This window comes from Bos taurus, chromosome 18, assembly GCF_002263795.3.
Source record: "Bos taurus isolate L1 Dominette 01449 registration number 42190680 breed Hereford chromosome 18, ARS-UCD2.0, whole genome shotgun sequence".
Taxonomy (NCBI): Eukaryota; Metazoa; Chordata; class Mammalia; order Artiodactyla; family Bovidae; genus Bos; species Bos taurus.
The window spans coordinates 59353017-59367089 of NC_037345.1; the positions used below are offsets into that span (position 1 = coordinate 59353017).

The window sequence follows — 14073 nt, forward strand, 5'->3', positions numbered from 1 at the left end:
TGGTGAGTCTGGTTGGGGTTTGGCCATCTGGAGAGTCGGAATGCCCATCTGAAAGAGAACCTGGAATACTATCGGGTGGTGCACCTCCTCATTTGACTCGGGGCTCCTCTACTCTGACTCAACCAAGCCACCAGTCCAGCAACTCATGGGGCCAATGTGGGTGGAATCTAGCTAGGGCCTCCAGAAATGCTGCACAAACCAGTACTCGAGAAACCAAGCACCACACTTTGGGGTTGGAGAACTCAGGTTTATTTTGCTGCTGTGCCCACTCTAAGCTCTGAGCCCCGAACAAAGAGGTTAGTTTTTCTACATGGACAGGCATGATTAAGCTGGTTTGCAGGGGCTAGGGTGATTGCAAAGAGCAGGACAAGGGTGAATGGGATAAGCTCCAGTTACTAGTATTGTGAGTCCCCACTTTCTGAGACCTACGTGATTTAGACTTTGCAAGAAGCAAGCTGAATTACAGAGGCAGAAGGAGAAGGAGGTAAAATTTTAACTTTTCCCTCTTCAGTTTCTCTCCTGTATGAACTGCCCAATGGTCAGTTAAGGCTGAACATGAAATAGAAGCTTTGCCACATTCATTTCATTTGTATGCTTTCTATACAGTATGAATACTCTGATGAATTATAAGGCCTGAACTCTAAAGTCTTTGCCACACTCATTACATTTGCACTATTTCTCACAGTTATTCCATATGTAATGTTTTTCTCTACTATGAATTATCTGATGCTTCCTATGATGGTCATTTCAAGCACCAGCCATACATCACATTTCTATGCTTTCTCTCCTGGATGAACTGCCTGATGGTGAGTTAAGGCTGGCTGTGCACTAAAACCTTTGTCACAATTCTAACATTTGTAAGGTTCTGATATCATGAATAGTGTGGGATTTGTGATCTCTGAAGATTTAGCTTTGGGACCAGGGACCAGGCTTGATCAATCAAGAGCTTTTGTGTAGCAGAGTTTTATTAAAGTGAAAAAGGGACAGAGAAAGCTTCTGATATAGACATCAGAAGGGGGATGGAAAGTGCCCCCCTGCTAGTTTTAGCAAGCTGTTTTATGTCGGTTAGAAAGTTATTCATCAGATAAGAGAGATACCTCAAGGCTGAGGGAGTTTCAGTAGGCCCCTCTCCCACAATATGCATTTTTGAGATAGGATGGCAAGAGGTGTGTCATCCCCTAGCCATAAAACTGATATGAATACTGTTTTGTTGAGCTATCATCAGCCCATGGTTTGATGATAGTCTTAGGAGGAATCATTTTGAAGAAAGGCCAATTCCAAAGCAAATATATAGTTTAATTAACATAGCTTAAGAAAAACATTTCTGTAAGAAAAATGCTTGAGGTTTAGCTAGAGGTTAGAGAAAAGTTAAGTTCAGGTGGAACCAGGTGTCATCATAGCAACACAGAATTTTAAGAGACACTTGCAGCCTATTTCCTCTGTTTGGAAACCCCTGTCCTTCCTGCATGTTACCCTCTCAGTTTCTCTCCAGAATGAATTCTTCGATGAACTGCAAAGGATGCAGTTTGTCTAAAGGCCTTTCCACACACAACACACTTATATGGTTTCTCTCCAGTATGAATTCTTCGATGAACTGCAAGGCTTGCATTGAAACTAAAGGCCTTGCCACATACATCACATTTATATGGTTTCTGTCCAGAATGAATTTTCCGATGATATGTAAGGGCTTCCATTTACCTTAAAGGCCTTACTACATACATCACATTTATATGGTTTCTCTCCAGTACGAATATTCCGATGAGATGTAAGGCTTCCATTTACACTAAAGGCCTTGCCACATACATCACATTTATATGGTTTCTCTCCAGTATGAACCCTCTGATGAATTGCAAGATGTGTGCTTCGAGTATAGCCACGGCCACATACTTCACATTTATATGGTTTCTCTCCAGTATGAAGGATCTGATGAACTGCACGGCTTTCTTTGCGAGTAAAGGCCATTCCACACACATCACATTTATATGGTTTCTCTCCAGTATGAACCCTGTGATGAATTGCAAGATGTGTGCTTCGAGTATAGCCACGGCCACATACTTCACATTTATATGGTTTCTCTCCAGTACGAGTTCTCTGATGAACTGCAAAGTTACCCTGGAACTGAATATTTTACCACATAAATTACATTTACATGCTTTCTCACCTGTATGAACTGCCTGATGTATATTTAAGGATGACAGTGTAAAAAAACGTTTGTCACAGCTATTACATTTGTAAGGTTTCTCTTCAGTATGAATTCTCCGATGAGTTCCAAGATGTCTCTTTCCAGTAAAGCCACCGCCACATACATCACATTTATAAGAATTCTCTCCAGTATGAATTCTCTGATGAATTTCAAGTTTTGACTTTCGAGTATAGCCACGGCCACATACATCACATTTATATGGTTTCTCTCCAGTATGAAGGGTCTGATGAAGTGCATGGCTTTTTTTGTAAGTAAAGGCCTTTCCACACACATCACATTTATATGGTTTCTCACCAGTATGAAGGATCTGATGAAATGCACAGCTTTCTCTGCGAGTAAAGGCCTTTCCACACACATCACATGTATATGGCTTCACTCCAGTATGATTTCTCTGATGAACTGCAAGGCTCACATTATCATTAAGGGCCTTGCCACACACATCACCTTTATATGGTTTCCTTCCTGTATGGATTCTTTGATGTCTAGTGAGTTCTGAGTCCTGAAGAAACATTATATCACACTCATTACATTTGTAAGATTTTTTCTTGTGTGATTCCTGGTCTGGTGCCAGTTCCGAGGAATGCATAACAGCACTCTCATGTTTATGAGAAATGCCTTTATGGACACGACACATTCTCTGAGGTGGCAAACCTGAGGCACTACTGTTGATATTCATCACAACTTGACTACATTCAAAAAGTGTCCCTTCAGACTGAAGCATCTGCAATTCATCATGAAAGCTTGATATGTGCATTTTAATAGGCTTATCTCCTACATCATTTCTACTCTGATGATCTCTTCCACCAGTGAGGTTTCTGTTATGGGATATAGACATTCCTTTGTCATTTCTTTCAGCAGCTGTCCAGAGACTCTCAAAACCATGCACAGTTTCCTGTTCTTCCTGAGGAAAAAATCTTTTGTTTCATAGGTTTCAGCTCTTCCAAACATCACTCTTTGCAAAATTTCTCCTTTCCCACTGTTTCCTTTTGCTTGTAATTTCTTGGTCATATGTATACGAGACAAACCTACAAGATATAAAGAACCATAGGTATCCTATTAATTACAATTCATAAATAAATTCTTTTATGTTGAGCACATGATATTATACCAAAAGTCATACCCATCCTGAACAGAATTATTAATCTTCCCAATTATTAACTTAAAAATATAAGGAACACTAAAGGAATAGAATTCTTTAAAAAAAAACAAAAACAAAAACAGCAATCACATAGAATTCAAATTAATTTTAGGGTAGCCAAGTTTCAAAGACAGAATCAGGAAAACATTCATTTTATGCAAACTCATGTCAGGCCTCAAAGAAAAAGGTATTTTCCCACCATGACCTCAAAGCTCATTCTACTTGGTAGTAAATACACTTCTGTCTCATAACTGAGGAGAAAAAACAGTAAAAATCCATGGACAGGGAGACTGGAGGGCTACAGTCCATGAGATCACAAAGAGTCAGACAGGACTGAGTAAGCAAGGATCAAAGAGGAAATACAGTGTAATGGTAAATAATCCAAAAGAAATATTCTAATGAATATTGTAAAACATAAATGGCAGTTGACAACATAAAATAAAGAATTTGTTAAAAAAGTCTCCCTGCCCCCCTACATCATGGGGCTTATGAGATCTTAGTTCCCTGACCATGGATTAAAACCAAAATCATTGCAGTGAAAGTGCTGAATCCTATCCACTGGAATGTCAGGTAATTCCCAATTAAAAAAAAAAAAAAAAGAAAGAAAGAACACTTTTCTAAATACCTCCTATAAATCTATCAGTAGATACACATACAGGCATTTTATAACTAGAAGCGTTTCATGTAAGTTATACTGTGTAAAACATAAAGACCGTCATCTTTAAATAACAAAGAATTAATAAATGAAACATTATCTGCTTAAATAATGGCCATTCAATATTGCAATTGCTGTTCTATACAGTAACTTTAATTTACTCAGTTCATTGGCTCCAAGATACATGTAAAGGAACAAGTTTTGGGGCCTCCCTGTGGCTCAGAGGTGAATAATCTGCCTGCTGATGCAGGGCACACACCTAATCCAGGAAGTTCCCACATGCCTCGGAGCAACTAAGCCCGTGGGCCCCAACTGAAGATCCTGTACTCTCAAGTTCAGGATTCACAACTACTGAGCACACGCACAGAGCCCACATACCACAAAAAGAGAAAGCACTGACATGAGGGGCCCACGTGTGCAACTAGAGAGTAGCCCTTATAACTTATGCCGAAGCTGAAATTCCAATACTTTGGCCACCTGATGCAAACAACCGACTCATTGGAAAAGACCCTGACGTTGGGAAAGATTGAAGGTAGGAGGAGAAGGGGATGACAGAGGCTCAGCTGGTAAAGAATCCTCCTGCAATTTGGAAGTCTGGGTTCGATTCCTGGGTTGGGAAGATCCCATAGAGAAGGGAAAGGTGACTCATTCCAGTATTCTGGCCTGGAGAATTCCATGGACTCTATAGTCCATGGGGTCGCAAGGAGTCCAACACGACTGAGTGACTTTCACTTTCATTTTATGTACCTCATGGTAGGAGAGAGAAGGATTTAGCCTCTCATCCAGCAAAGCAGATTCTTATCTTTTCTCAACGAGTGAGAATCACAAACATTCAGTAACTTCTAAGGGTACAGCCCTCTTTAATTTAAGGTTCCAATTCTCACACCATCCAGTGAGGACGTCCCATGTATTAGATAACTAGTAGAAAGGCAAATCTTTGCATTAGGGAATAAAAACTTCATCAACCTTAACCTCTTTCTTCTTACAGAGTGGCATTTTGTCTCACAAATACTGCTCACAGGGCCAATCAAAGTTTTGCAGAAGTTGTCACTTTCGTCTCAGGTTCAAAGATTTGTTAACAAAATAAGCCATTCATTCTGTAGAAATAAATAACACAAATTCTTATTATAGAATTATCTAGCTAACTTTCAATATGCTAACAATAAAAGCAAAGAGAAGTAGAAACAGCAAGATACAACACCAAATTGGGTTCTGACCAACATCCAGACTCAAACAGCAGTGGGAAGTCCTGCGGTACAGCGCAACTAGAGACCAAGTGAAGAAAAGATCCCAGGCAGCCTGTTACAGCCGTGGGTGAGACTTCAAAGATTGCAGTTTTGGGTTCCCATTTATAATCCCAGGACACTAACTGATATCATCAGGAACCTGTGAGCAAATAGCAGCTCTGGTTGCATGTTAATGCTATTTGTTTGTCTTACAAAACTTACAATATTGCTAAGCCTGCAGCTAAGTAGGCCAGGGCCCCCCAAGGGCTCGACAATCTCAATATTCGTCCCCTGTCTTATCTCTGGTGCTGCAAGCCTTGCACTCACAGCAGGCAGTCAGGGCACTCACAGTCAGGGCAATGTCCAGCCAAACTAGAAGCAAGCTCAGAGGCCTGCTTTAGAGAGGACCTAGACCCTGTGCCTCCTGCATTGCTAGGTGTAGAATCCCACCTCTTTCGTCAGCCAAGAAGTGATGGACATTACAGATGGACAGAAAAATATTCACAAATTAATTTACTATCAGTGTCCTTCTGAATGCACAGGAAACAGTATAATATAAAGTATAATATGCAGATACCTGGGCTTCCCTGAGGCTCAAAGGTAAAGTGTCCACCTGCCATGCAGGAGATGTGGGTTCTATCCCCATGTGGGGAAGATTCCCTGGAAGAGGGCATGGCAACTCACTCCAGCATTCTTGCTGGGAGAATCTCATGGACATAGGATCCTGGAGGGCTACAGTCCACTGGGTTGCAAAGAGTCAGGCACGACTGTACCAACTGAGCACACAGGCATCCATGTATCTAGTTCCTTTCCAGGAACTACTGAACCAAGAACACAGGAGTAGAAAATAGGGAATTGGATATTTCAAAGATCGAAATCAGCTTTATAAATACTCAAGCTGTGGAAGACTGTGTATCATACAGTGGGTAGATTACCTGAAGAAAGGACAAGCTTAAATTCCTGATGCCAATCAGGAAATTTTTTGAAGTCTGAATCAACAAGGCTACGAACTCAGTCAAGCAAAACAGGGGCTCCCAAGAGACACAGAGGGAAAATGCAGAGATACCCCAAACCAGATTCCAACTTCACAGGGAAGTGATCCTCACCCACAGACAGCAGGTTCCTGTAGGTCTCCACCATCATGTCCCAGTACAAGGCCCTCTGAGCAGGGTCCAGGCATTCCCACTCTTCTGGAGTGAACTTGATGTCTACATCCTTGATGGTCAACTGTGTCTGAAATGAAAGCACATTTCACTAACAGGCGCTGAGGAGGATTCTTATTTTCACATGAAATGAGAAAAGGTGAGAGGGATAAGGATCAATTCAGGTAATGTAATATTATGACAGATCCATTAAAAGCTATTTGGAACAAACTGTCGGTCTCTAATTTCCTGTTGTTGCATAAGAGTATGACATCTTCCAATCAATATGAATTTGTCACTTGTGTGGACAATACATGAAGAATATACAAATAAAATTCAATCAGTGAGTTGTCTAGGCAGAATTGTTACACTCTACACACTAAGTGATATTCACTATCTAGATGAGTTATAACAAGACTGGTGTCTTCAGAGACGACAAAGTCCACAGTGGCTTTAAAAGAACACACACTGTGATGATTATGACATCATTACACTGATGACAGGTGTTTCAACACTTTCTACACACTAAGCATTACTCTAAAGACTTTACACGGACGAACTTATCAACATGACAGCACATTAGAGAAAGATCCGTGTCCATCTTACTGGGGAGAAAACTTTGTCATTCTAAGGAATTGCTCAGATCAAACAGTTAAGAAATGAGGCAACAGCACCTGAGGTCAGGTGGTTGGGAGAGACAACTGAATCTAAGGAACCAATGAGTCAAGTACTAGAGCAGGAAAGTGCATCCACAGAGAGTTTTCTGAGAATACCTGAAACAAGTTCAAGAAAGCTGAACAGCAATGAAGGTGTAGAATCCTAGATCTTTTGTCAGCCAAGAAATGATGGACATTGTATACAGAGAGAAAAATATTCACAAATTAATTTACTATATGCCTTCTTCTGAATGCCAGGGAAGAGTATAATATACAGTATAATATGTAGGTATCTGGGCTTCCCCAGAGGCTCAGCAGTAAAGAATCTGCCTGCAATGGAAGTGACATGCGGCTGATATCTGCATGGGGAAGATCCCCCTGGAGGAGGGCATTGCAATCCACTCCTGTATTCTTGCCTGGAGAATTTCAGGGGCAGAGGAGCCTGAAGGGCTATGGTCTACTGGGTCGCAAAGAGGCAGACACGACTATCAGATAAATGGTTACTGTATAGGGTCACCCCCTCTCCCCACCAACCCACACAATGTCAATAATCTTACCACTATTTCCATCAGTCATGTGCTGAGGCAGAAAAAACTTAAGGCCGTGGAAAACACTTAAGATACAATTTCAACCGCTACAAAGCATAAAACGTACTTATGAGATGATGTTCTGTAATAAAACCATGCAATTACAGATCCATGCACTCACACATGCACACATAAACACACAACTGGTTGAAACAAGGAAGAGTTGTCTTTACTTTTTTCTTTCAATCAAAATTTACTGAGCGTCAACTCTGGGCCCCAAAGTGGGAATATAGCAGTGAACATGATGGAGCTTACCATCTAGCAGCCAGCCGGCCAATTACATCCATAATTTTAACATCACTATCGTTATATGTGCTCTGAAACAGGCCTGGTGCTGAGAGAAGATTTAACAGAAAGTCTTGACCTACATCAATAAATCAGACAAGGTATCCGTGAGGGAGAAACACTTGGATTGGCAAGGTGGGAAGTGGAAGACTGATGCAACCAGGGAGTACAGCCTGAGTGCTGGCTCTGAGGCAGGAAGGTATTCAGTGAACAGAAAGCCAGTCAGTCTGACTGGGACACAGCAAAAAGAGCGGTGATGCCAGGTAGAGGCTGCTTTCTACAAGGTCTTTGGATTTAGGACTTTATTCCAAGAGTACCTGGAAGTCACTGAAGAACCTGCAGGAGGTAAATCAGAGGTTTAGATTTGTTTTTCAGAGCTCACTCTCCAGTGTGTGGAGGTTTTTGTTGTTTAGATACTCAGTCATGTCAGACTCTTTGCGACCTCATGGTAGCCTGCTATGCTCCTCTGTTCATGGGATTTTCAGGCAAGAATACTGGAGTGGGTGGCCGTTCCCTTCTCCAGAAAGATGCCTTTTGACACATTCTGGGATGATACTCCTGTCTTCTTTTATTCATGTGTATTTCAGCATCTTTGGGACATTAAAAAGGAATCAATTAAACTTCAGTAATTTGTCAGCATTCTCTGTCTTTTTTAAAGCTTACTTATTTTGGTTTTGCTGGGTCTTTGTTGCTGTGAGCACACTTTCTGTACTTATGGCTGCAATGCCCGGACTTCTCATTGCAGTGGCTTCTCTTGTTTTTGAGCACATGCTCTAGAGTGTGCAGGCTTCAGGAGTTATGGCTCCCGGGCTCTAGAGCACAGGCTCAGCAGTTGTGGCGCATGGGGTTAGTTGCTCTGAGGCATCTTCCTGGCCCTGGGGTGGAATCCATGCACCCTACACTGGCAGGCACATTCTTAGTCACTGTACCACCAGGGAAGTCCTCGACATTATCTTATGCTAGCTCAAAAAAAAAAAAAAAAAAATACAAGCAGAAAATAATATACAGATTTAAAAAATAATATGAGTGGCCCCTGATCCGATAAGATCCCACATGCTGAGGGGCAACTAAGCCCATGAGCCTCAATTTCTGAGCAAGAGCTGTAGAGCCCAGCTGGTGAAATTACTGAAGCCAGCACGCTCTACAGTCTGTGTTGCAAGATAAGAAAAGCCACCGTAATGAGAAACTCATACACTACAACTAAAGAGTGGCCACCACACACCAGAACTAGATAAAAGCCACTGCTGCAATGAAGATCAGTACAGCCGATATATATTTTTTAAATATATTAAAAAAAATAGTAATATGGTTTTATCCTTAACGTAAGGGATGTAGTTATTAACAAAATCCAATGTTTATCTTTTTACTCCATGACCAAATATTGCGTGAAGACTGGGAAAGTTGGGGGAATTCCCTGTCAGTTCACTGGTTAAGATCCCACACTTCCACCACTGGGTTTCGGGTTTAATGCCTCCTCAGGGAACTAAGACCCTGCATCATATGGCCAAAAAAGAAGAAAAAAAAATTAGCAAACTATATTTCATAGTTTAAAGTAGACGCTGTAATAAAACACTCTCTACATCTGAGGTTTGTTTCTGAACTTTCCATTCCATTTCCAAACACTTCAGATTTTCAAGGAGGTCCTCATTTAGTTTTAAATGTCCTATAAAAATTCAGATCTGATTTCCCCTTGTTGGCCTCTTTTCCAGATTTTAGCAGGTACTGTGCATGTTAATACCTTACGTCTAGCGTGCAGCTTCCTTATCCTGGTTGACAGAAGGCAGACAAGGAATCGAGATGGACCCTAAGCAATCGCTGCTGCCCAACAGCACTGAAACTCCATCTCCAACCCGTGGGTGAGAAGCCCTGCCCAGGACAGCGCCCAGGGGAGCCTCCTCACAAGGGCCAGGTCACCGGGTCATGGGGAGACGAGATCTAAGTGGAGACGACAAAGCCTGAGGGAAAGGCCCCGGGTGAGTGTGCATGTATAGGACTCAAACAGGACACTTCAGAGTCAGACACGATTAGCGAGTCCAGGGAAGGGCATTTCAGGAAGGACAGACTGAGAATCCACTGAGAATACAACCTTACCTGAGAAAGAGCCATGCCTGACTCCTATTCTTTCCTCTTCCTCCTCTTCTGGGCTTCCTCAAGTAACAGGAGTCTTCATGGGGTATCAAGAAGGTGGAAAACATGCTATTTAATGTTTAGACCCAACCACACACACAGGGAAGCCCCCACCATGGGGAACAGACAGTCCTCTGTGCCCACTGTCTCAGGAGGTACTCAGGACAGCCAACTCCCGCACAGAGACCAACACGGGACTTTCCCACACTTTCCCTCGGATAACACTCGCCTCCTGGTGAGGCATCATGCACACAGCAGCACGGTCACCTCCGATGACCACATGATGCCCTTCAGGTCACACAACAGGCCCTGGTCCAGCCCCACTGAGAGCAGAGCGCCCTCCCCTCTCCCAGGGCATGATCTGAGTCTCAGAAGTGGAGGCTAAGAGCCCTGGTGCTCAATGCAGGATCCAGATCGGAATCATCTGCGGCCTGTGCACATTCTTGGGGCGAGGCCCCACACGAGAACCTGAGGAGCATGTCTGATGGGGGAGGAGAGTATCTGATAGGGGAGAAGCATGTCTGATGGGGGAGAAACGACTAATGAAAGGGTTATGTGTACATATACCATACACCCTGTGACACGTGTACACCATGAAATATTTATAACAAACCACTAAGCAACACATCCATCACGTCCAAATCCCCATGTTCTATCTGTGGTGACAACACTGACGAGGTACTCTCCTGACAAATTCCCAGCATGCAGTAACAGAACAGGATTAACTATGGTCAGCGTGCTGCACACACCTCCCCAGGACGCACTCATTTCACAACTCAAAGTCTGTAGCTTTTGACCAACATCTTGCCATCTTCCCGACCTTCCAGCCCCAGATGACCACCATCCTACCCTCTGGTACTAGTGAGTTTCATTTTTTTTACATTCCATATAATGGAAGGACATATAATACCAGTCTTTCCCTGTCTATCTTAATTCACTTACCATAATATTCTCTACATTCATCCAAGTTATCCCAAGTGAGACAAATCTCCAAAATTGTTTACAAGAAAGTTGCTATTGAACGAACAAGTCTTTATCCCAAGCTACAAAAATAATTAAATGTAAAGAAAGCAGAAAGCCAAAAGTAAAACCATCACAAAGAACATGTTTAAAGTTCCTTGAAAAGGCATCATGTAGTAAGAGTCAGTCAGTTCTTGCCCCATTTCTTCTCTCACATAACCTCTACTCCTCACCAGGAATAGTGAAGGGGGTGACCCACACCTGAGAGAATCAAGTTACTGCCGCAGCCCGCACCTCAACAGGCTCTACACATGCATGCTCTTTTAATACAAATAATTACAAAATACACATGCCTCACAGACAGAAGTTTTGCAATTCTCATTCTTATCTGTATAATTTAAAGAAGCAAGACTTAATAATTCTTACCCAACTGATTGAGCACTCTTCTGGATCTAGTCCCCATCATCACCTGCACACTAGCTGTTTCCACTCCATTTGGTTGATCTGTTTCCCTACTTCTTTCTACGTCTCCCTTTCTCTGCTCTCCTGCTGTGCCCGTTCTCCTCTCTACTTCTTCCCTGCCTCCTATCCCCCCTCTCTCTGCCATATGTTCGCCTTCAAGTTACTTTCTATCCAACCTCCCTGGTGATCCTCGGTCTCCCTGTATTTCTGCCTTTCTTCCTCCATCTCTGCCCTCCCTTCCTTCCAACTCTCTGGCACTCCCAAGTGGCTATGCTTCCTTTCGGCTCGCTTTTTTTCTCAGCTCCTCCAATCTCTAGGAGTCCCCTTTCTCTCCCACCAGGATATTGTTGCTCTGTAAGCCAAGGTCCCAACTCTTGTATCCCCTTTGCGGGCTGTTTGTGAGAACTGCCTCTCCACTGTCGCCCTCTTTGGGACCCCTGATTTACAGACCCTCTCCCTTGAAGGCTATAGAAGGGGGCGGCAGGGGATGAGATGGTGAGATACCATCCCTGGACTCAACAGACAGGGATTTGAGAAAACTCTGGGAGATACAGGGGTCGCAAAGAGTAGGAATGAACAACCACACCTCCCTATGTTGCTCACCCTTAACTCTCCGGAGACCATGCTTTTCTCTGAAGTTCTCTCCTTTCCTCACCCGCTCCCTTCAAGGCTCATTCTCTTTCATGAAGCTGTCTCTTCCAAGTTCCTCACAATCCTCTTCACTGCCATCGCTTGTCCATGCTTTTCTCAATTTTCCATTTCTCTAGGAGTCGCTGTCTCTGCTTCTCCTGATCCCGCCTTCCGCCCACTATTTACAGGGTAGGAGACTGAATAAGAAAGGCCCTCCCGCAAGAGCCAAATTCCAGCGGGTGGTATTTGGGGCCGAAGAACCATGGGTGTCACGTGGCTGGCTCAGGTCACCTCCCCCGACCAGGGATCAGGGGAAAGGTCACTCTGAAGGGCAGAAGGACCGGCCTTAGGAGACGTGAGTATAGAGCGCTGGGAGAGAGGGTGTCTCAGGAGCGGCGCGGGCTCTCCAGAATCCCAGGACCCGGGAGAGAACGCGACCTCTCCCGGAGAGGGGCGGCCGGCGAGGCCTCCAGGGCCCGAGAAGGAGGGGCTGAAGAACGCGGAGCGAATAAACCACCTCGCCTAATGGAATTGTATGTGGTGCAGAAAGGGTAGAGGGGTCCGTGAGGTCAGTAAACGGTTTTAAGCCGGAAAAAGGTGCGAAACGCAGAGTTTCGTGTTTCAAAAGCAGGAACCGGCTTAAGTGCGGACTTTAAACCAAAAGCCAGGCGCCCCTTCCCCGCTTCCGGAGACGTCTGAATTTGCTGGGGGTGGTGGGGCGGGAGCGGCGATTTAGATTTAGATTTAGAGTCAATAGCAACCCTCAGACCCGGATTACAAAGAAAAGGAGACTGCGAGAGGCAGGTTTGACGCCAAAGACAGAAACTCACGCTGCGCTGGGACCTCCACTCGCCGCTCTCCGCTTCCGCGTGGGTCACGGTGCGCGCACGCGCAGACAAATAGCTGAACGGCCTGCAGGCGGGGTCAGGCCGTCAGGGGGTCGTTGGTGAAGGGAAGCCGGACCAGCATAGGGCCTTTGAAAGGTGAGGCCGAACCTCGCTGCGCGGAGGGGCGGGGCGCCCCGGCGCGGCGGGAGGGGTGCGGCGTCGCGGCGCAGCGAGCGGAGGAAACAGTTTAATACTGGAATCACTGCTAAAGGTGACTGCAGCCAGGAAATAAAAAAAAACTGCTCCTTGGAAGGAGAGTTATGGTAGAACTAGATGGTGTATTAAAAAGCAAAGGAATCACGTTGCCAACAAAGGTCCCTATAAACAAACTATGGTTTTTCCAGTAGTCAGCTAGGGATGTGATTAAAAATGTGATGTGAGAGTTGGTCCATAAAGAAGGCTTGTTGCAGGAAAGGGGACCCCTTCCAGGGCCTGAAACTGGGCTCTTGTCTAACACTCGGAAATGAATTGTCCTAGGAGACACATGTGCTGACAAAGCAAGAGATTTTATTGGGAAAGGCCACCCGGGTGGAGAGCAGCAGGGTAAGGGAACCCAGAACTGCTCTGCCGCGTGGCTCGAAGTCTTGGGTTTTATGGTGATGGGATTAGTTTCCGGGTGGTCTTTGGCCAATCATTCTAATTCAGTCTTTCCTGGTGGCCCACGCATCACTCAGCCAAGATGGATGCTAGCGAGAGGGATTCTGGGAACTGGACGGACATGCAGTGTCTCCTTTAGACCTTTCCTGAACTCTTCCGGTTGGTGGTGGCTTATTAGTTCTGTATTAAGGCATTGGCACCCCACTCCAGTACTCTTGCCTGGAAAATCCCATGGATGGAGGAGTCTGGTAGGTTGCAGTCCATGGGGTCGCCAAAAGTCGGACACGACTGAGCGACTTCACTTTCACTTTTCACTTTCATGCACTGGAGAAGGAAATGGCAACCCACTCCAGTGTTCTTGCCTGGAGAATCCCAGGAACAGGGGAGCCTGGTGGGCTGCCAGATGTCTATGGGGTCGCACAGAGTTGGACGCGACTGAAGCGACTTAGCAGCAGCAGCAGCAGCATTCCTTATCAGGATCTCTTGTCATAAAACAACTCATGCAAATAGTTACTGTG

General features: G+C 44.4%; 1 protein-coding gene across 10 annotated transcripts; it reads right to left on the reverse strand.

Moving 5' to 3' along the window:
- Positions 1 to 233: 233 nt before the first annotated feature.
- Positions 234 to 12942, reverse strand: LOC100335553 (zinc finger protein 415). 10 transcript variants are annotated; one of them, XM_059877198.1, is made up of 6 exons: positions 12902 to 12942; positions 12045 to 12249; positions 9984 to 10056; positions 6329 to 6455; positions 4983 to 5093; positions 234 to 3228 (listed from the first exon to the last, which is right to left on the reverse strand). In XM_059877198.1, exon 6 carries the CDS (start codon positions 3036 to 3038, stop codon positions 1779 to 1781), a length of 1260 nt encoding a protein of 419 aa, XP_059733181.1. In that variant the 5' UTR covers positions 3039 to 3228; positions 4983 to 5093; positions 6329 to 6455; positions 9984 to 10056; positions 12045 to 12249; positions 12902 to 12942; the 3' UTR covers positions 234 to 1778. The 10 variants fall into 10 exon arrangements, with proteins under 10 accessions (XP_059733181.1, XP_059733177.1, XP_059733176.1 ...); XM_059877194.1 differs by having other exon boundaries at positions 4963 to 5093; XM_059877193.1 differs by lacking the exon at positions 4983 to 5093 and adding an exon at positions 7863 to 7971.
- Between the last annotated feature and the right edge of the window lie 1131 nt (positions 12943 to 14073).